Source organism: Watersipora subatra, chromosome 5, assembly GCF_963576615.1.
Source record: "Watersipora subatra chromosome 5, tzWatSuba1.1, whole genome shotgun sequence".
Lineage (NCBI taxonomy): Eukaryota > Metazoa > Bryozoa > Gymnolaemata > Cheilostomatida > Watersiporidae > Watersipora > Watersipora subatra.
Genome location: NC_088712.1, coordinates 40,417,844 through 40,438,539, shown reverse-complemented (window position 1 = coordinate 40,438,539; position 20,696 = coordinate 40,417,844). Strand labels below are relative to the sequence as shown.

Here is a 20,696-nt window from a genome sequence, read left to right as displayed (position 1 = left end):
TCAAAAGCCAACATCTCAGACAAACCACAAAATGCAAGAAGCTGTCACTCCAACGCTAGCAAGGCTGAAGATTGCATATTTTGTCATAAAAACTCTCACGTTGTCACAGAGTGTCGCTCATTAGCGGCTAAAAGCGAGGAAGATAAGAAGAAGTTTATCATAGAGCGAAGGCTATGCTTTGGCTGCATAAAGCCCGAACATAGCAGCAAAAGCTGTTCAGAAAGGGCTATTTGCGGTAAATGCGGCAAAGCCCATCCTTCAGCTCTACATCAAGAAAGAAGCTCTACTAAGGAGAAAGCAATTAAACAAGAAAGTACTAAAGAGAAGCAAATTCAGCCACTAAGGTCTGGTGAGAGCGTAGCCGAAAGTAAGAAAGTAAATGCTAATCCAGTGAAACAGGGTCAAAGCAGGCTCCTTAGTATGATTGTACAAGTTTACGTGGGAACGAGTTTATCAGAGCAGCTGGTCTATGCTCTTCTCGACACCTAGTCAGATGTCAGCTTCATTTCTCAGAGCTTAGCTTCTAAGTTAAAGCCCATGTTCACGCCAGAAAGGATCACTATTACGACACTAAATGGACAGAAGACCAAGCTTTTAAATCACTACAAGCTCACAGTTAGGGGCTATGGCTTAGCAGCAACAGAAGAGTTGGGGATAGAGGCTTATGAGCAAGAATGTATCCCCTGTACACCAACTCAAATACCGAATAGAAGTCATGTAGCTGATCTCCCGCATCTAAAGAGCTTGCTCAGAAAGCTACCACCCAAGATGGATATTCCAGTGGGACTGCTCATAGGAGTTGACTGCTCAAAAGCATTAGCCCCATTAGAAACCATAGTCGGGCAGGAAAGACAGCCTTTTGCAGTAAAAACGAATCTTGGATGGACGCTGTGTGGCGAGATAAGCAAGCTGGTACAAGAGTTCACAGTACATAACACCCAAATCAAACAAGAATGTGTGCTGGATGATCACTCTCTTGGACAACCAAAGCTGTCACAACATGATTTGCAATTCTTGGACACCATGGAAGAAGGAATAACAAAGCTAGAAAGTGGGTCCTACTGCCTACCACTTCCATTCAAGAATAAGTCTTTTATGCCTAATAACAAGGCCCAAGCCGAGAAATGACTAAAGCAGCTAGTTGAAAGATTCAAAAGAGATGAAGAGTACAAGAACGAGTATTTCAGTTTCATCGAAGATATGGTAGACAACGGCTTTGCAGAAGTAGCCGCTGATGAAGCTGATAAAGGCAAGGAGTGGTATATCCCACATTTTGGCATATATCATCCAAAAAAGAGAAAACTTCGCGTAGTTTTTGACGCCAGTGCCAGATATGCAAATGAGTCACTCAATGAGAAGTTGCTTACTGGGCCCGATCACATGTATAGTTTGGTGGGCATTCTTTTGTGGTTCTGCAAGAACCCAATAGCAATATCTTGCGACGTGGAGAAAATGTTCCACAACTTTTATGTTCCAGAAGCACATAGAGACTATTTACGGTATCTTTGGATTTACTCAGACCTGAAATCAGTGAGTACCTATATAATGAAAAAGCATCTCTTTGGAGCCACCTCGTCTCCAGGCGTCGCAACCTTTGCCTTGCGACACATTGCAAGACAACACGAACATGAGAAACCTTCAGCTAGCAGATTTATCATCAAAGACTTCTACGTAGACGATGGAATCACTAGTGTCAATACAACAGAGGAGGCTGTCAACCTGATTGCCGAAGCAACTGACATATGCAACAGTGGTAACTTGCGACTTCATAAGTTTGTAAGCAATAGCCGAGAAGTAATGGCTGCTATACCACTGTCGAAAGTAGTACAGGAAGCACAGGGTCTTAACCTGTTTCATGACCGTCTACCTACTGAAAGAACTCTCGGTATAGAATGGTCTATACAGACCGATACCATAGAGTTTAAGAATAACATGAAGTTCACAGCCCCTACCAGAAGAGGATTACTGTCTGCCGTCTCACAGCTTTACGACCCTTTGGGGTTGCTCTCTCCTTTTACACTGAAAGGAAAAATGATTTCCCAAAAAGCTTGTCAGGAGAAAGGCGAATGGGATGCAGAAGTATCCATGCAGTTGCAAGAACAGTGGCAAGAATGGGTTAATGAGCTAGACAATCTAGACACCGTCAAAATCGACCGATGTGTTCAAGCAAAAGACCTTGGCAGAGCAGTGCACACAGAGCTGCATCACTTTAGAGACGCAAGCCTACAAGGCTATGGTGCTTGCACATATCTGAGAATGGTGGATGAACATAGCAAGGTCCATGTTACACTGCTTATGGCTAAAGGAAGAGTTGCTCCAACGAAGCTGATGACTATACCACGTTTAGAGCTGCAGGCAGCTGTAGAAGCAGCAAAACTCAGCGCAACTCTCAAGGCCGAGCTCGATATGAAAATCGACGAAGAGTATTTTTGGTCCGATTCTGCTGTAGCCTTAGGCTACATTAAGAACAGTGAACACCGCTATCACATGTTTGTGGCGAACAGGGTGCAGACAATACGAAGCAACTCTGAATGTGAGCAATGGCACCATGTTCCAGGAAAGGCTAACCCCGCCGATCTAGTTTCTCGAGGTGCAAGCTTATTTAGCCTCCAAAAGTCCTCATGGTGGGATGGACCACAGTTTCTGCATGCTCCAGATATAAGGAAACACTTAAACAATGAGTATTCAGGTGAAACACTCCCTGAGGATCAAGAGATCAAACGACCCAAACAGGCGTTGTGTGCAAGGAAGGCTCAGCCAGAAGAAAGAAAGCTAAACTTTGAACGACATGGATCGTGGACAAAACTGATTAGAGCAATCGCCACGGCTAAAACAATGCTCAAAAATAGAAGTTGGCGAAAACAAAACTTAGATGTTTTTCAACTGCAAGAAGCAGAGAAAATAGTTATCAAGCCAATGCAAAGAGAATACTATAGAGATGAGCTGAAGGCTCTCGAAAGCTCTCAGTCGGTGCACAATCAAAGCTCACTACTGTGTTTGACCCCATCCCTGGATAAACAAGGCATGATGAGGATTGGTGGGAGAGCTAGGAGATCCTTAGCGTTAAGCTTCGAAGAGAAGCACCTTCTGATATTGCCTGAGAAAGCTCATGTCTCAAAATTGCTGATAGAACGAGCCCATCAGAAGGTGTATCACCAAGAGCAGGCCTTGACCTTAGGGGCTCTAAGAACTCAAGGCTATTGGATAACAGCTGCGAACAAGCTAGTTAAACGCCATATTCATCAGTGTGCACCTTGCAGAGCCATGAGGGCACCAGCAGTACAGCAGCAGATGGAAGAACTGCCCCAAAGCCGGATTGAGCCTACTCCGCCTTTCACGCACATACATGTAGGTATGGACTGTTTTGGACCATACACAGTCAAGGATCGCCGTATAGAAGTAAAGAGATGGGGTCTCCTTCTGACTTGCATGTATTCTAGGCTATCCACATAGAGCTCCTGGATTCAATGTCAACAGGCGCTCTAATAAATGCTCTGCACTCCTTTATTTGCATTCAAGGTCCCGTTAAAACAATATGCTGTGACAACGGAACAAATTTTATAGGCGCAAAAAATGAGCTCTTCGCCAGTTTTGCGAGCCTGGGCTCCGGCATTCAAGACGCCTTGAAAGACTCTATGATAGAGTTTAAGTTCAATGCTCTGAGTGCCAGCCACGCCGGTGGCGTGTGGGAGAGGCAGATACGCACAGTGAAGTCTGTGCTCAACGCTATGCTTCCTACCTATACCGCAAGTATGGACACGATGGCTCTGAAAACCGCTTTCTACGAAGTCATGGCTATCATGAATAGCAGGCCACTTAATGTGGATAATCTCAACATGCCTGACGAAATAGTGCTCACACCTAACCATTTGATCACTATGAAGCCCAGTCAACCAACTGTAGTTCCAGGAGAATTTGGCAATCAAGAGGTGTATGGCCGTAAAATGTGGCAAAAGGTACAACATTTCGCTGAACACTTCTGGACAGAGTGGCGCAATCAGTACTTCGTTCACATAAGCAAACGGCAAAAGTGGACAAAGATGGAGAGATCCATAGCAGTTGGTGACATCGTGTTGATAATAGACGAAAATCTACCACAAGGACAATGGCTCGCAGCAGTCGTACAGCAGGTGTTCAAGGACAATGATGCCCTGGTACGAAGAGTCTAGCTGCGAGTAGCAAACAGACACCTCGACAGACAAGGAAAGAAGATGACGGAACCTTCTGTGCTGGAGAGACCCGTCCAGAAGTTGATACTTCTTGTGCCAGCAATAGATAGTTAGATAGCATATGCTTACAGTTATTATACCCATATATTATACCCACAGTGTCATAGCTTCGATAGTATCATGTTTAATCAAGGTGTATAATTTTGCATAAAATTAGGTGGGAGTGTAATAAACAGGACTAGGCAACGGTGGTCTGGTAACTTGTGATGGAGTTTGTTATGTAATAAACAGGACTAGGCAACAGTGGTCTGGTGACTTGTGATGGGGTTTGTTATGTAATAAATAGGCCTAGGCAGCAGGTGGTCTGGTGACTTGTGATTGGGTTTGTTGGAAGTCATCACCTTACATCTACCAATGGGGTTTGGGGACACCAGTAATTGCTCTTGCTGACCAGTGGGTGCTCTGACAAGCCAGGGCAGTAGGTTTTTTGTGCCTTGATTAAAGGACGTGTATAGCTGTTTACTCCAGAAGTTCATGCCTACTATAGGCACACAAGGCAATTCCTGGACAATTAAAGGTATGCTACTTTTTTATGTAATGTAAAATTCATTTTTTTCTAGCATGTTTTTAAGGCTGTTATGTACACTTTTTATCTTTTCTAGTATTGCAAACCACATGTCACATATTCATTTAAACTTTTAGATTTCACAGTGTATTGGTGAATTAAGAGTTGGACAACATGTATAAATTGTTCGCCACCAAGAATAAATAAACTCGTTCAATTCATTTACCAAGCAGCAGTGCAATCTCCTTGTTTGGATTAGCCTTGTCGCTACATACGGTATACTCCGCATAAAGTGTACCAAACTTGCCTAGCATCCGCATGAATGCTATAACCAGGTATTGTCACTTTTCCTATTACAGAGCTGTTGTTAGCATCTTACTCAAAGGCTTCAGTAATCTCCATCTCATCCAACACAAGGAAACTCTGTCAATCCTTCTCATCCATACTTGAAGCCTAAATCAGAGAAGCTTGTAAATGCAGTATAATACGCAAAGACATCAGAATATAAAAAGTGCAATTAGCCACACCAATCTGAGAAACATAAAGTTAAAAATAAACATGTTATGTAATTAGGCATCAGATAAGTCTTTATTGCACAAGCTCACCTTTTCCTTCATGTATTGTTAAACAGTCGTGAGAACTTCTGGCTCAAAGAAGATAGTTTGAAGTCGTCTTTGCAGTGTACTAACAGTTGGAAAAGGCATTCCTGAAAACAGTAGATAGTTGTAACCTGTGGACCCACAAGCCAACCAAGCTTTTGCATTGTAGCGAGTTGTCATTGCAATCCTCTAGTAGAATGTCTTTGAAAAGCAACAAGTTAATCTCTATTAAACAAATTTTTGACAACCTTTTCATTGGTTTGGAGTTTTTTAAGAAAGCCCTACATTCTTTTTGGCCCGGTAAAAATAAACAAGTAGCTACATTGATAAAAATGCTCTTGATTTCCACTACTGACACTTGTGCGAAATCAACTACGCGAGTTGATATTAAAATAAACACTAGCAACATTGTAGATCTGCATGTTACCAATGTAAAATCCATAATAATTCTCAACAAGCATAATTATACACTCATATACATGTTACAGTTTCAGAGAGCTTAATTTTCCTCAAAATTACTCGCATAAAGCTTTTCTATGTCACTATATTATAAATTGCTCTTACCTCAATGCGTAATAGCGTAAATCAGCTTATATTTTTTTAAATAATCTATATCAAATTATAGTTTTCTATAATATTTTACTCATAACATACTTTCTTAAGCTATTAACGTAACGTTCGTTCTATGCTGTTGATTTGGGATGTAATCAAAGTTGTAGGCTTACTCATTGCTAGATCTGATTCTAGGACATTTGGTGAATCAATGCACAAAAATCCAAATATACCATATTAAAATAAAGACAATTATACTCACTTTTAAAATTTAAACATCAACAAATGGGGAGAGCTTTTACTTTTTGAACAGCACATAAACATGCAAACTAAACGCTTCTCGTATTCTAGTCAATATGACTAGAATATGAGAAGCATTAAGTTTACCGTGAAAATTGAAAATGTGCAGCAAGCAATTTATTATCATAGGCTATGAGGGATTGTATTCATTAGTGAATACGCATATGTTAGACAGATTTTTTAATCATACATAGCATTTATACCTCAGCGTCTAAGTTCTACTGTCCACAACAACTGATAAGATAATTGCTGTACACGCTAATAGGAAAAGTTATAAAAGTACCAGCTAGGAATTAAAAAAGCTGCATGTATAAAGACAACTATTGTTAATCACACTGAAGTTTGTTTCCATACTTCTTTGCAGTCTCCTGTTGAAAGATACATTTAAATCAATAACTGAAACTGATTGTAACATAAAATTACTTTTGCAAAAATCTGTTGCACAGTTTGACGTATCATAAGCAATAAACGAGAAACCTATTGTAACATTGGATATAGATATTAATGACTAAAACTTTCCTCGCTCGTGCAGGAAAGTGAGGGGTACAGAAGAGTTACAGCTTGTGATTATAGTATTTTTTAAAGCGGTTTTTTCAGAGACAGGGTTGGCCTTTGAGTGAACATAATAGGAATGGTATCACTTGCCAGTTTGACTTTTTCGCGTTTTAGTCAGTGTAAAAACATTTCTTCAAAATGTTTCTGTAAGTAAACGAAAAAGGAGGAGAGGTGTAAGCAAGAGAAACATTAATATAAATACTACTACTACTATTACTAATACTAATAGGGCTACGACTTTTATTAATCAACCTATTCTTCGACGGCTATAGAACTTTTTCAAATAATTTTAACCACTATCTCTTAATGAATGCAATGTACTATATGCTATTGTTATCAACTTCAATAATAACACAAATGCAAAACATTACAACAGATAAAACCTTTGTAATAATAATAAACATGATAAAAGCTATAGTAGCACTATAAAAAAAACTTAACCTATGAATTATCATTATAATTGTAAAATGTATTCTAACGACTAGCAGCAATAATTTCAATGACAATAAAAATGGCAATATGGGTTAAAAACCGATATATATACGTGTACGTATAACAAGATAATTTGAAATTCTATTTTGACTAGCCTCACAAAGTTTAGAAGAAGCAGTTGACTGCAGAAATTTTCGATTCCTTTGTTAGTTCCAGAATCAGACCTATAATTTTCACATTTAATATTTTTTCAATGAATAAAGCAATCAAAAATAATAAAAAATGACTTTGTTCACATAGGCCTGACATGGCTGTGAATAATAGTCTACAACTATTTTTAGCCTTTCCACTGGTCAGTTCAACATCCAACTGAACTCTCAACATTCCTTACCTCTCATGTCCACAAGAATTCAAGAAACAAAAAATATGAACTGCTGACTCTAATCAGTGAAAATTCTACGTTATGTTAGATAAAACTGTGAACAGTAAATGCAACTACTACTAGAATAAATTTAACCTAATAGTAATATCTAAATCTATACAATTGCAATCACTAAAAACAACGTGAGTCTTACTCGCCCACTTTAACAATCCATGCATTCCTTCTTTCAGGATTTTTTGGGAACTGAAAGGCCTGTAGGCTCTGATCTGCCTGATCATCCCACAGCCCAACAATTAACCATTCTAATGAAGATGTTCTTTGAATTACTATTAAATTTAAAATTATAAAAAATGAAGTAGAAAACGGCTAACACAAAGAGTGAAATAATTCCTTTAACGTTACAATCTCAGATAAACGGAAGTTTGCTTTTAGCCTGGTGTAAACCTAACTAACTACAGATAAGATGCCAGTCCTAAACATGAAAAAATCAAAACACCCTGACGATCTTTGTGGTGTAAAAAAGGCTAAATAGATAATGATTTCGTCTGTGTATATGTTCTATTTCTGATTCGATACCTCAATTTGTAACAGAACTTTACATGGCCAAGTAAGTTTGTTTAGAAGTCTAGAAAAAATTAAACTTTTGGTGGCGTAACTCTCCCTAAACGACACTAGTTCCACTAGTTGTATATAAATGAAGCGCGCTCAACAAGAGAGCAGTAGTCGCAAGCTCCTCGACTAAGGGAAAATTATGGCAACCCCCAGCACAATATGACAAGCGTCACCCTTCATTGGTAATTTTTGTGCTTAGAATCAAGAAAAATAAGCAATGTTTTACATCACTTTGCTCAAAAATTTGTAAGCAATTCAAAGATTTATTTGAATTCTGGTGCATTTCCACTTCTTTTTTTATAACCGAAAAATATATTTCTTGTGGTGGAAAACTTGTCGCTTTAGTGAAAGTTTTTAAATTGGTTTAGCATCAAACATTGCTCAATTGAGGAAAACTTACAAACTGAACTCTTTGTACAAGTGTAAAAGGGCCGCTGGGTTTAAAATTGAGGTGTAGTACCTTGTTGGCCAGCCTTTATTTCTGATGACAGCGCAATACCGCCTTGGAATTCTGTCAACAAGCTTTCAAGTTTGTTCAGGTGGGACTATGTGATGCCAGGCCTTAATAATCTTCTCAATCAGTTCTCTTTTGCTAGTAGGCTTGCGCTTGCTAAGTTCCATGCCCACGTTTTGCCATAAATAAAAAGTTTTTGTCACTGAAAAGTACATGCTAAATTTTCCATGTCAAATGTTTCCTCTTCTGCTTTTCTGACAACAGCGGCTTTCGCCTTGCCTTACATCTTCTCAAGCCAGTTTCAGTCAGTCTTCTCTTCACTAATGATGATGAGGCTTCTACTCCATTTACCTGTCTCTATTTTTGTCACAGGTCAGTGCTGGTTTTCTTTCTGTCAGAAAGTGAAAGACGCAACAAACTGCGGTCGTCTCTGGTAGAGCTTTGGCGTTTTCTCCCTCTGCCTTTACGATGACCTGTCGCGCCTGTCGACTTGCATCTGTTGACAGTGCCAGCAACACCTTTCATGGAACATTGAACCTCCTTACCAATCTGCTTGTTTGATTTCCCTTGTTGATGAGGTGAATAATTACAGCTCTTTTCTCATTGGTCAACCTCATGTTGCAATAGAATTTTAAAATGATTTCGCTGGTCATTGTTAGCCTACTTTTATAACCAACTGATCATTGTTGAAATGGATTTGAGATAGTTTCACTTAGTTTTGCATTGCTGATAAACTTCTTACATGTCTTCAGCATTCTGTACAACATTGAGCAGATTAGAATACTTTAAAGACTCTGTTTGGGGTGATTAAGGGAGTAACAAGTTTACAGTGAGTTTAGAGATTAGAAGCAAATTAAGCTTTTTAACTTTTTGTAAACAATTAAACCAATACTTTCACTAAATTAAATGGAAAAATCATACATTTAGCTTCAAAATGATATATAGATGAAAGTATTTAGGCTAGTTTGAAATGATATATGAGACAATATATGCTATCAGCCAACAATTTATGAAGGGGTTGCCATAATTTTGCACATTCCACCACTGTATATAGACCTATTACCTATAACTTTTAGTATAGTTAATATGTCTATGGGTTACGCAATCAAGTTTTTTACATTTATCTTATAAGATTCCTCTGAGCTTTGCCTGATGAGCATATTTTAAAGGCAGTTTTGCTTCAGTAGGCTTGATAATCTAAATTTAAGGTTTACTTATTGATGTTTATATCTTTGCTAAAGTTATTATTGAGGGAACATCTCATTTTTCAAAGAAACAATCAGTGTTAGTTATTTTAAAAATATTTTGTAAGTAAACTAGTTATATATAATAGTGATATTTGTTGGGAAAAAAGTTGCAAGAAACTTTGTAGTCTTGGATGATTTGCCCACTCAAGTATTTTGAAGGCTTTAAATTGGTTTCTCTTTTTTTCAGCCGTCAACGAAATATGTTTATTTCAATAATCTTTTCAGCTAGACAAACATAAGCAAAGTTTCAACCAAACTACTTGTAAAAGAGAAGGCAGAAAACAGAGCTGCATGAAAGTCAGTGATAAAATCTTAACCATAAGATAGTCATTATCAAAGTGTCTGAATGCAAAAGAGAAAAATCAAAAGATATTCAAGTATACATTCAGCTTTCCAACAACGATCTATGCACTGTGATTAATATGCATGTATATTCTTATCATCAAAAGTGAAGATGAGTCGTAAAGATCACAACAAATTATTACAACCAAAGAATTTTTGCACGTGAACACTGTAAATGTAAAACAAAAACTGAAAGCTAAGTGAATGTATGTTACCTACATAAAACATTAAAACAACATCATGGATATAACGTAATAGATGCTCAAGAAGAACAAAAACAAACTAACGCTAACTAAAAAAAGCTGTAAAAATCTGTAACACAACACAGCTGATTGGCTGCCACTATATTCCGGAGAACGCAATCAAAGTTTATTGATTGAGTGATGCAGTTAGTCAACCATCCGGCTAGCTACTGAATATTCTCCATTTTTTCCTTTTTCAGATTCAGATCATTGTCACTCACGGATTGTAGTTGATCGTTTACAAAAGAAGTAAGTTATTAATTGTCACCAGTTGGTTCTTTGTTACCTATCAATAGCAGCATTTAATCTAAAGCTAAATGAAGTTGCTCAGACTTTGCAAGTGAATAGCTTCTTCTACAGGCTAGTGAAAGAGAATATTGTAAGTCAAAAACTGTCAATGACTTGTATTATTGTCATTGATACGAGTACGCAGGCGTGTATATGTCTATATGTATATGTATATATATATATTTTCCTCAAGTTTTGTCATCTGTCCTTTGATATTTCCAGCTATAACTAATACTATCTTGGAATTAATATTCTGAGATTTGAACTCGCGGATATTGCAACCGCAAGTTTTAAATTCAGACAAAAAAGGCATTATCATTTACCCTATAGCGTATGCACACACTAAATGCCGTATTATTTGAGCATTGCGCCCACGCGTAACGATGCCTGTGGTTAAAATATTTTTTGCATAACTTTAGGAAACACCATGCTTTTTTGTTGTTTTTGTTAGGGCGAATTGTTTCTGCCACACTATATCAACTTAAGCTTTTTCTCGAAATTAAAACATGGCGATCTGTGTACTGATTGTATACATTGTTACGAGATATACGTTATTAAAAAATATATGTACTGTTTTCGCATGGTCAAATAACTGAGTCTAACTGATTCAGGTTCATTTTGTTTATTTGGAAGCCAAACCGTGAAATCTAAAATAAAAGCGTAACATAATGACAAAATATTTTGACATGTGTTTATAAAAGCTTGTATCAGTAAGCAATTTACACAATTCTAAGCAATATAAAATCAATAAAATATATAAGTTCTGTATTATGCAAATGCTACAACAATTACATGAATGATTGCTAATAATATAAATTGCATACCTCTTCGGTGTTCTACCTAGGTAAGTCAGTAAAAAGACTTGATCACTAGTATGTCAAGCTATGACTGTTGATATAGCGTAAATATTAAAAAACTACATGCTGCCAACTAGCGGAGTAGATTGGTATAAATTGGTTTAGTACAAATCAGCAGAGTTTATATACTGTTGGCTATAACATAAAAATAAATACAATTTATTGCAAAATGGCACTGCAAGAGCTATGAATGTCTCTAGCTTCACTAAAAATACATAAAAAGGATTAAAATGGTCAATTTGATTTATAGGTAGTATCAGTGCAATCTATTAGCATAGATTATATGAACAAGCATCACTAACTAAGCATTTATATTGTCATTAATGCGATGATGATCTCATGGCTATTCCGTAGGCGCTATGCGAATGAGAGGTTGTTTACTACTATATACATTGCTTGCCACGGCGAGTTCAGCATTATCCGCTATGGTGAAAATGGATACGCAAATACATTAATGATAAATCTTTAAGTTACGAGTTTGAAGTTTACTAAAACACATACTAAAGCTTCCTTCAAGTATGTGATCCGTAAGTTAAATTCATTTATGTTAGATTTAGTGTTTATGTTACACGCCTGTCTCGAAGGTAAGAACTCTCCACGTAGTGTATTGTCATGCTATGTTATCTTGCGGATCATAATTAAAAATGCACTAGGGTCATTGTAGGAGACTATAGTTACTAAGGTTAACACATTGTTTTGTTACTATTTTTAAATGATGATGATCTGTATCTGGAGGTGATTGCATTAGATAATTACTATGGGTTTCTCTACCACTCAATATACGTCTATAGCCTATGATATTTTTGCATGCCAACACTGGCATGCCAACACTGAAAAAAACTCAAATCCTATAATTTATACTAAATAATTTTTCATTGTTATCGTAATTGTCTATGTGTAAAACTCAAAACTTGTGTCTGATCTGTAAATCCGTGTGGCCAGTTATAGCTATTGAAACCTTGGAATAAAATGCTTGCTTTGTGCTGATGAATTAATTGATGCATTGCGTCTATGCGTTGTGATGACCCTGCTATAAAAAATTTTCCTCATCATACTATGGAAAATACTGTTCTTTGCTATACGATATCAACAATAATTAATAATAATAATTACACTCAAAATTAAAATTTGGTGATTGTATTTCAGTTCAGCGTCATCCGTCATGTTAAAAACGGGTTCACAAACAAATAAGTGATATAGTTTTAGTTAAACTTTACTAAAATACATACTAAAACTTCCTTCAAGTCTGTTTTTAATAAGCTGAATTCATTCAAGATTCAGTGTTCATACCGCACGTCTGTCTTGAAGGTAACAACTCCCAATGGTATACGCTGCATTTAGTACATCGTAATGTTTCAGTATCTTGCAGATCGCAACTACTAAATACACTAAAGTTATTCTAAGTAACTATAGTTATTAAGGTAAACACATTATTTTATTACTAATTTTGAATGAAGATGTTTTTGATGATTTTTACCAAGAGGTGTTTGAATTAGATAACGACTATTGGTTTTTATACCCCTCTATACGGTATTTTGCCTTATGATGCCAACACTGAATTGAATTAAAATCATATACTTGTATAACAAATAGTTTTTCATTGTAGTTGTAGCAAAACAGACTATATTTAGCCATTACTTATTAATGATTTCACAAATGCATTTAAACGCTTCTAAAGTTTTACTTTTCTTTCTAATTTATTTCAACAAAATACTTATTTCATGATATGAAGTTTTAAAGTGGCAGTTGTTTGAAAAAAATCAAAGCGCTTTATAGTTGTTTTATTTTTCTTTAAATTCATTTGAGCTTCACAAATTTTGAAGCTGTACATTAAACAAAATTTAATAATAAATAAATAAATAAAATTTGAGGCTGCTCAAATTTATAATCTGAATTATAAAATATTAGCTCAATGTTTATAATATGAAGTTTAAAAGTCAAAATGGTAAATGTTGTATATGATAAATAGAAATAATCTGTTTAAAGACTTTTTTATTACACTCGCAACGCCTGGCATTCACCTAGTATATACTTATATATATTTATATATACACAAATATATATAAATATGTTAAAATATATGTATTAAAAATATATATTTATATATGTAAATATAAAATATATGTATTTATATTTAAATTTGTGTTTATTTATATAAGCATATATTTATATAGTTTATATAAATTAATGAATTAATATTCATTATACAAAATCTTAGCCATTTACACCAGACCAATGGTTGAACTGTTTCAGACACATTCACAAAAAATAGACTCTTTCCGAATGAAATTTAAATTCCATATTCAGTATTAAATAATTTCAAATACTACACAACTCGAAGTATTTGATTTTTGTGTGGTTTAGCTAGCACTAACTTTAAGGTAAACTTGCTCATTGCATGATGGACTTTATTTGTTTATGTTGGATGAAAGTGGAAATGAAATTTGTAAAACTAATTTATTTATGTAGGTAAATATTAGAGTAAGTCCTCCAACTCATAAGAACAATCAATGCATTTTCCTAGTTATATTGAGACATGCAACCAAACTGGTTTTATTTATTTGGTTCTCCTTAAACCATAGAGTAAACAACTTAAGCAACTTTTGTTATTTGAGTAGAATGGTTGTGTGCTGCGCTATAAAACTCAATAAAAAGTGGTTGATATTTGATAGTCACATGTTTCAGCAGAGAAGAAAAGCCCTGAGACATACGCGTACCAGCATACTTTTAAGGAGGTATAGAGTATCACCTCTAGATCAAAGCTTGTCTAGTACAAAAGCGCTTGAACTATAATAATTTATGATGTTTAACTGTTGTGGTAGATCTTTAATATTTTTAATTTAATAGTGGCTCATTCCAATAAGTATGTTTAAATTAGAGCTACTATAGCAGTGCTTTACTCAATACAGTAGCATTAACTTGTTATTATAGAACAAGATAGTGAATACAAACATATTGATATTGTATTCAGCCTACAAAAATAGTGAGCATTACATGAGTGTATGGTTTGTATAATTGAAAGGAACCTCCTCAATCATAATTTTATTGGTTGTAAGATATCTTCGGTGCATTTGAAGTCCTATTTAATTGAATAAGTTTGAGATTTACAGTAGGTTTACCTTTTGAGTGGAAGTTTTCATCATCCTGCAGTGAACCTTTTCCTTGTTTTATCTTAGAATAATAGTCAATAAACAGACAAACTGTGATCAGTGAGAGAACAAGAGAGCCGGTAACAAACAGGAGTGAGAGAATTCGCTGGACATAAGCAGTGACTGGTTGAGTAGTCTGAAAGACTTCATGGCTTGCATGGATCACTTGACTTGTTGAAACTCCAGCAAGAGTACTCTGGGAAACACTGACTTTACAGTATGACAGAAGGAAACCTAAAAGAGGCCGTTTTGTATATAGGAAGCATTGTGACAATGAAAAAACTAGAATAGGGTTAAACAGAAACAGACTTTGGTAATACATTCTCTATTTATGAAATAATTAATATAATTTATGTACCTTCCATAAAATCTGGATCAGTACCGCTTGCAAATTTTTTAACCACTAAGTTTGGCTTTAATTGTTATAATAAATATAGTAAAGGGCTTGTAATTTCCTGGTAATGCTTTTCAATAGAAGAACAAACAAAAAATTGAGATAAAGAGCTGCTCTTATTGAGATTAAACTTGGTTCACATAGAGCCTAAATATAATTAAATATAATTTGCAAGTGAAGTAGCAATATTTAAGCGTCTACCGAATTTAAATCTTTAAAATAAAAGAAAATGAACAAAAAATATTTGGTTTTATGCATTAGTCTTTTTTTGCACAACTCACTTTTTATGAACTAAGGGTAAGGACAAACTTATATTTACAGCTATATTTCAATGGGATATTAATTGAAAATGTTTGTTGCGAAGAAAAATCTACAAATTCAAGCATTAGGAAACGTTCACCTAAATTATCTTCTCAAAGTAAAAACAAATTTCTGAATAATTATACAGAATAAAACCACTTTTTTCCTATCCCATCAGTTGTTTCACAAATGGCTAATCTCCAAACTTAGCTGAAACAACAACGAAATTCTTATTCTTGTTTATAAGAAACTTTTTCTTACCTGGACAGAAAGACTTTACACCTATTCTAGTTCTATAATACTTATAAGGCTGTGGTGAGTGGTTTGTAACTTGAACCAGTTCAAATACTACCTATAATCTTTAAGAGTAAGTTGAAAACAATGATGAAACACACAATGATTATAGTTCCTAGACTTACAGCAAATTGCTAATGTTACTACAAGATGTACTAACCTGGACAGTTGGCATTGCATCTCTCTTCATCTCTAGACCCAATTTCTACTCCATCACAAACCTCATTACAAGGTCTGTACTGCGCAAAGTGGGTCAGGTAGTAACAGCCATCAATAAGACTTCTGTCTGTCTGACAATCAAGGTAGGTATACTCTGACTGTTTACCACTGCACTTCCAGATACCATCTACTTGGGCATGTGTGAAGTTGTCAGGTGATGCCATAAGGGTGATGACTAGGATTAGCAAACTACAAAAAATTGCAACATATTGAATTTTATGACATAAAATGGTTTGAAGACCACGAAAGACTATTTTACAAAAAAAATGATATGTTAGATAAAATGTGTAAAAATAAAAAATTTAGATGTTCAAATAGTTTAGAATTATGTTTTAACATTTATCACTTTCTAATCTATCAACAATTTTGATATTCATAAAATCATCTGATAATTGACAACTGTTGTTTATTACCTTGCAATTTATTTAGTTTTTATAAATCTTGACAAGGAATTGCAATAAAGAATGCCCTTTTTTTCTACTCACTTCCAATTTTATTTGTTCCTGCAAATATTTTTGAGTTTTTCTGATGCAGGCCAAAAAATTTTGTCATGAGAAATGGGTATTTATACAAGTTTATATTATCTATTATCATATAAGTGCTCTATTCCACATAAACTACATTAATTGTATATTAATATTCAATCAATAAACTATCTTATTCAGTCTAGAATAGTAATGCTTATTTGATAAATTACTAGCATTTCAATTTTAAGCAGCAGTAGGAGCTTCTATGCTGACGATTACAAATAGACTGCAAGTAGATTTGTTAGGAAAATGAATAATTTGAGATTATGAGCGTTTTTTAAGTTTTTTTGTTACATCTTTTGAAAGATATTCTTGTGCACAAATACAACTTTTTGCAGACATCTGAGTTGTAATGCGACATATAACCCTGTTACCAAAAGCCCTAGATTAAGCGATGAAGTTATTTTTGCAATTTTGTCCAGTGATTGCAATATTTACAAATTCATATTTATGCAAATAGTCTAGCAGGACAACAGAACGAAAACTAATTAATCCATATTAGACAAATAAAAATATAAATAAATCTCATTTTAGGAGATGGCAGAGAAATCGATTGCTTGGAGTTATTACTCGATATTGCTGCGAGCCAATAATATGGGCTGCTACCCGGAAAATGGTGATTTGAATCAAGGGTAGGTATGCATGAGTCAATTGACAATACAGCTGGCCGTTCACTTGAAAAACCGGCAAACAAAATACTCACTGTTTAACTCCAATATGTAATAACCGGTGTATCATGGACTGTTATGTTCAATTCAGCTCGACCCTAAAAACACAGCTGAGGGCCAAATCAATCTATAACCTTGTAGGCCAGTTAGGCCTAGTCTTGGTTTAATGACTATTTTTTGTACGCAGTTAGTAGTCTTAACATAAACTATTGGGCATCAGTAGTCTCTACAGCTACCAGTATTTCTGGTGTATATCAGTTATTGATAGAAAATCAGTAGATGGATAAGTATGGTAACTCAAAGTCTATTTTTAATTGCTGCCTTTTTAACCATCAAATTCAGTAACTCAGATCTAAAATAATTTAGTCTATATTTATATTACTGCAAGTTTGTTTGCATATGTTTAGTTTTATTTGTCTAGCTATAGCTATTAAAATTTGAGAGTGAAACATTCAAGTTATGCTAGAATTGATGCTGAAACCTTCCGTTCACCAGGCAATAATCTTTCCAATTAGGCTACGCAAGACTGATGGATTCATCGGGTGATATATGTCACTATGTGGGTAAAAATACGTCTAGCATTTCATTACAGCACAATGGTGCTAAAGCTTGCTCTCACGGCTCTTATTAGTAAGTACTCAAAGTACTATCTTACTCAAATTAGCCATTGTCAATGTGACAGGGTAATGGTAAATGGCAGGCAACTAGATGACATGGGCATTCCCCTAGTCTGTACTAAATCTACAACACTGTTCAAATAATCAACTTATCAGCACTGACTCACCTTTTTAACTAGAATTCTTAAGAATAGGTTGTATATTAAACATTTTTTTGTTATATTTTATTCTGCAATATACAGCCGCCGCAGAGCAGTTGGCTGCAGTAGCAAGTGTCGTGCAAGAAATGAACCCATTGATTAAAATGTGAAGTTAGATTACATTCTTATAGTATAAACAAATTCTAATTATTCAAGCATCCTACATCAGAAAATCAATTTTTGAGATATTTTATGCCAGAAAAGTTATGTAACATGCAAGCTCTTCAGACTGTTTGCACAGGTATTGCTCTTACAACCGCCTATTCAGGCTGCATGTACAGATATTGCTCCTCAAACAGCTCCATCTGACAGCCTGTACAGATATTGACTCTACAACAACCTCATCTGACAGCCTGTACAGATAATAACCCTACGACAGCCTCATCTGACAGCCTGCACGTATATTACTTCTTCAATTGCTTTATTAAGCTGCCAGTACAGACATTGCTCTTACAACATATTTTTTTGATGCCTTGCACTGGTATTGCTCCTGTATCTAGTCAGGCTGTTGTACAAATAGAAAAACAGTACTGCTACTGTATGTTTATAGCAATATTGAATAAATGTAGAGACATAGCTCTTACAACCGCCTCTTCAGCCTGTCTCCACAGATAATGCTTCAACAACAGCTTCCTCTGACTACCTATACATTCCGTGAAACCTTTACTTAAATGCCATCTCTATTTGAACGCCACCTCTATTTGAACGTCACCTCTATTTAACCGCCACCACTATTTAACCGCCACTATAAGAGAAGGATTGAAAAATAGAGCACCACTCTCTATATGAACATCACCTCCATTTAGAAGCCACTTTGACGGTCGTTGACCATTATGAGCCCACAATAGCACGTGATCCGTAAAAAATCATTCACAAAATTTGAATAATAATGAATCATTCAGATCAATAACAATCAATTCTCTGGTTGTTCAACTACAAAGCTTTTAGCTTGCGTCTCGTAAAAACTTTGAAAGCAACTTCCCAGAAAAAAATGAATAGTTGCCTCGAGCTAACAGTTGCTCCTTATTTAACGCGGTATTGATACTTCGAAGTGCATGTATATAAAATCGGTTTACATTTACGATAGTACAAAGGTAAAGTTTAGCGAGCAAAAGTTATGCGCATTGCATTTGTGCTAAAATTAAAAGTTTGGCTGTGACGAAAAATTATTTGGACCCAAATATGGACTAGTTATGCATTGCAGCAAGAAAGTTAAGGTCAGAAAACTTTGTGGAAAGTATTGAAAAACCAGAAGGTGTTCGTTTCGTCAAAAGCACCAATCAGAACGCAGCTATCCGAGCAAATGATGCGAATATTCTTGTTTTTGCAGAAACAATAACATTAGTGTTTGTTTTTGCGTGTAATATTATAAGTGTAAATCATTTATGTCATTTGTTCAAGAATACATATTTGTAGCATTGAATAGATGATCATTATATAATTTACAAATTTGATGATTTGTAGCATACTATTTGATAGCATCATTGCAACAATCTAAGCTCACAATTGATCGATGCTTGTAATTCATTTTCTATTGCACATAAAAAGCTAGTTTTGACTGCTGAAAACAGTAGCTAACCTACATTGTATCAATGAGTGCAATGAGCTTTTATGCAAAATTGATAAGTATAAATAAAAGTTAGAAATATGTTATTAAATAAAAATTAAATAAAAATTGAAACCTCCAATCAAGACTAAAGCAGGGCACAGGCTATAAAATCATTGTAGGTTAATCGCAAGCAATAGATATCAACTGGTTGAGGTATTTTTTGGTTTATCAATGCATTCTCATTAAAGTATCTTTGCCAAATTGAAGGTAACTTTGCAGATTTAATGCATCTAAAAAGTTTTAAATCGCTCCAACGGAGAAAGAGGGCAAAGTATAGGCAACATTGACTATGCCTGTAAAAAGGGCTAAATTTATCTTTCCAAAGTTCTGACGCGCCATTTGAAAAATACAACACCAGCCTCTATTTGAATGCCACCTCCAACTGACTGCCACTCTAAAAGAAAGGTTCAAAGTGGAGCATCACGAGGTTCAATGAATTTTTCAATTTTTTAATGAATGAAGGTTCAATTCAATTTAGGGGTTTTACGGTATATTGTTTCTCAAAAAGCCTTATCTAACAAACGATACAGATAGTGCTTCTACTACAGCCTCTTTTGACCGTCTGCGCTGATATTGCTCTAATAACAGCCTAATCAGACTGCCTCTACAGATGATGATCCAACAAAAGCCTCTTCTGGTTGTCTGTACAGAAGTTGTGCTTCTACAACCACCTCTTGATTCAACACTTTATCAATTAATAAATATAAACGGGTAGAGCCTAAAATAAAATTTTATTATATGCATAGAAGTCAAATAGAATATTAAATGGCTCACCAGAACATTGTAGCTGAAGGAAAAGCGTGAGGCTGGGTGTAAAACTGAGAGCGTAATGTTGCAGACTAATCTGATATTTTATTGATTTCCAATTTTACTTTACAGAATTTTGAAATGAAGAAGTCTTCACAAATAATGTTTTAACAACAGCCTCTTTTGACTGCCTATACAGCCCATGAAACCTCTATTTGAACGTCACCTTTATTTGAACATCACTTCTATTTAACCGCCACTATGAGAGAAGGGTTAAAAAATAGAGCGGCACTCTCCATATGAACACCACCTCCATTTAGCCTTGCCTTTGATGATCTTTGATCTTTATGAGCCCACAATATCAAGTGATTCGTAG

At 35.3% G+C, this 20,696-nt stretch overlaps 2 protein-coding genes across 2 annotated transcripts; both read left to right on the top strand.

The window, feature by feature from the left end:
• Positions 1–1,200: 1,200 nt before the first annotated feature.
• LOC137397360 (uncharacterized) lies at positions 1,201–3,453 on the top strand. The gene has a single exon (XM_068083649.1). The coding sequence runs from the start codon at positions 1,201–1,203 to the stop codon at positions 3,451–3,453; it is 2,253 nt and encodes a 750-aa protein (XP_067939750.1).
• Positions 3,454–3,467: 14 nt separating this feature from the next.
• LOC137397359 (uncharacterized) lies at positions 3,468–4,169 on the top strand. Its single transcript, XM_068083648.1, has one exon. The coding sequence runs from the start codon at positions 3,468–3,470 to the stop codon at positions 4,167–4,169; it is 702 nt and encodes a 233-aa protein (XP_067939749.1).
• Positions 4,170–20,696: the final 16,527 nt, after the last annotated feature.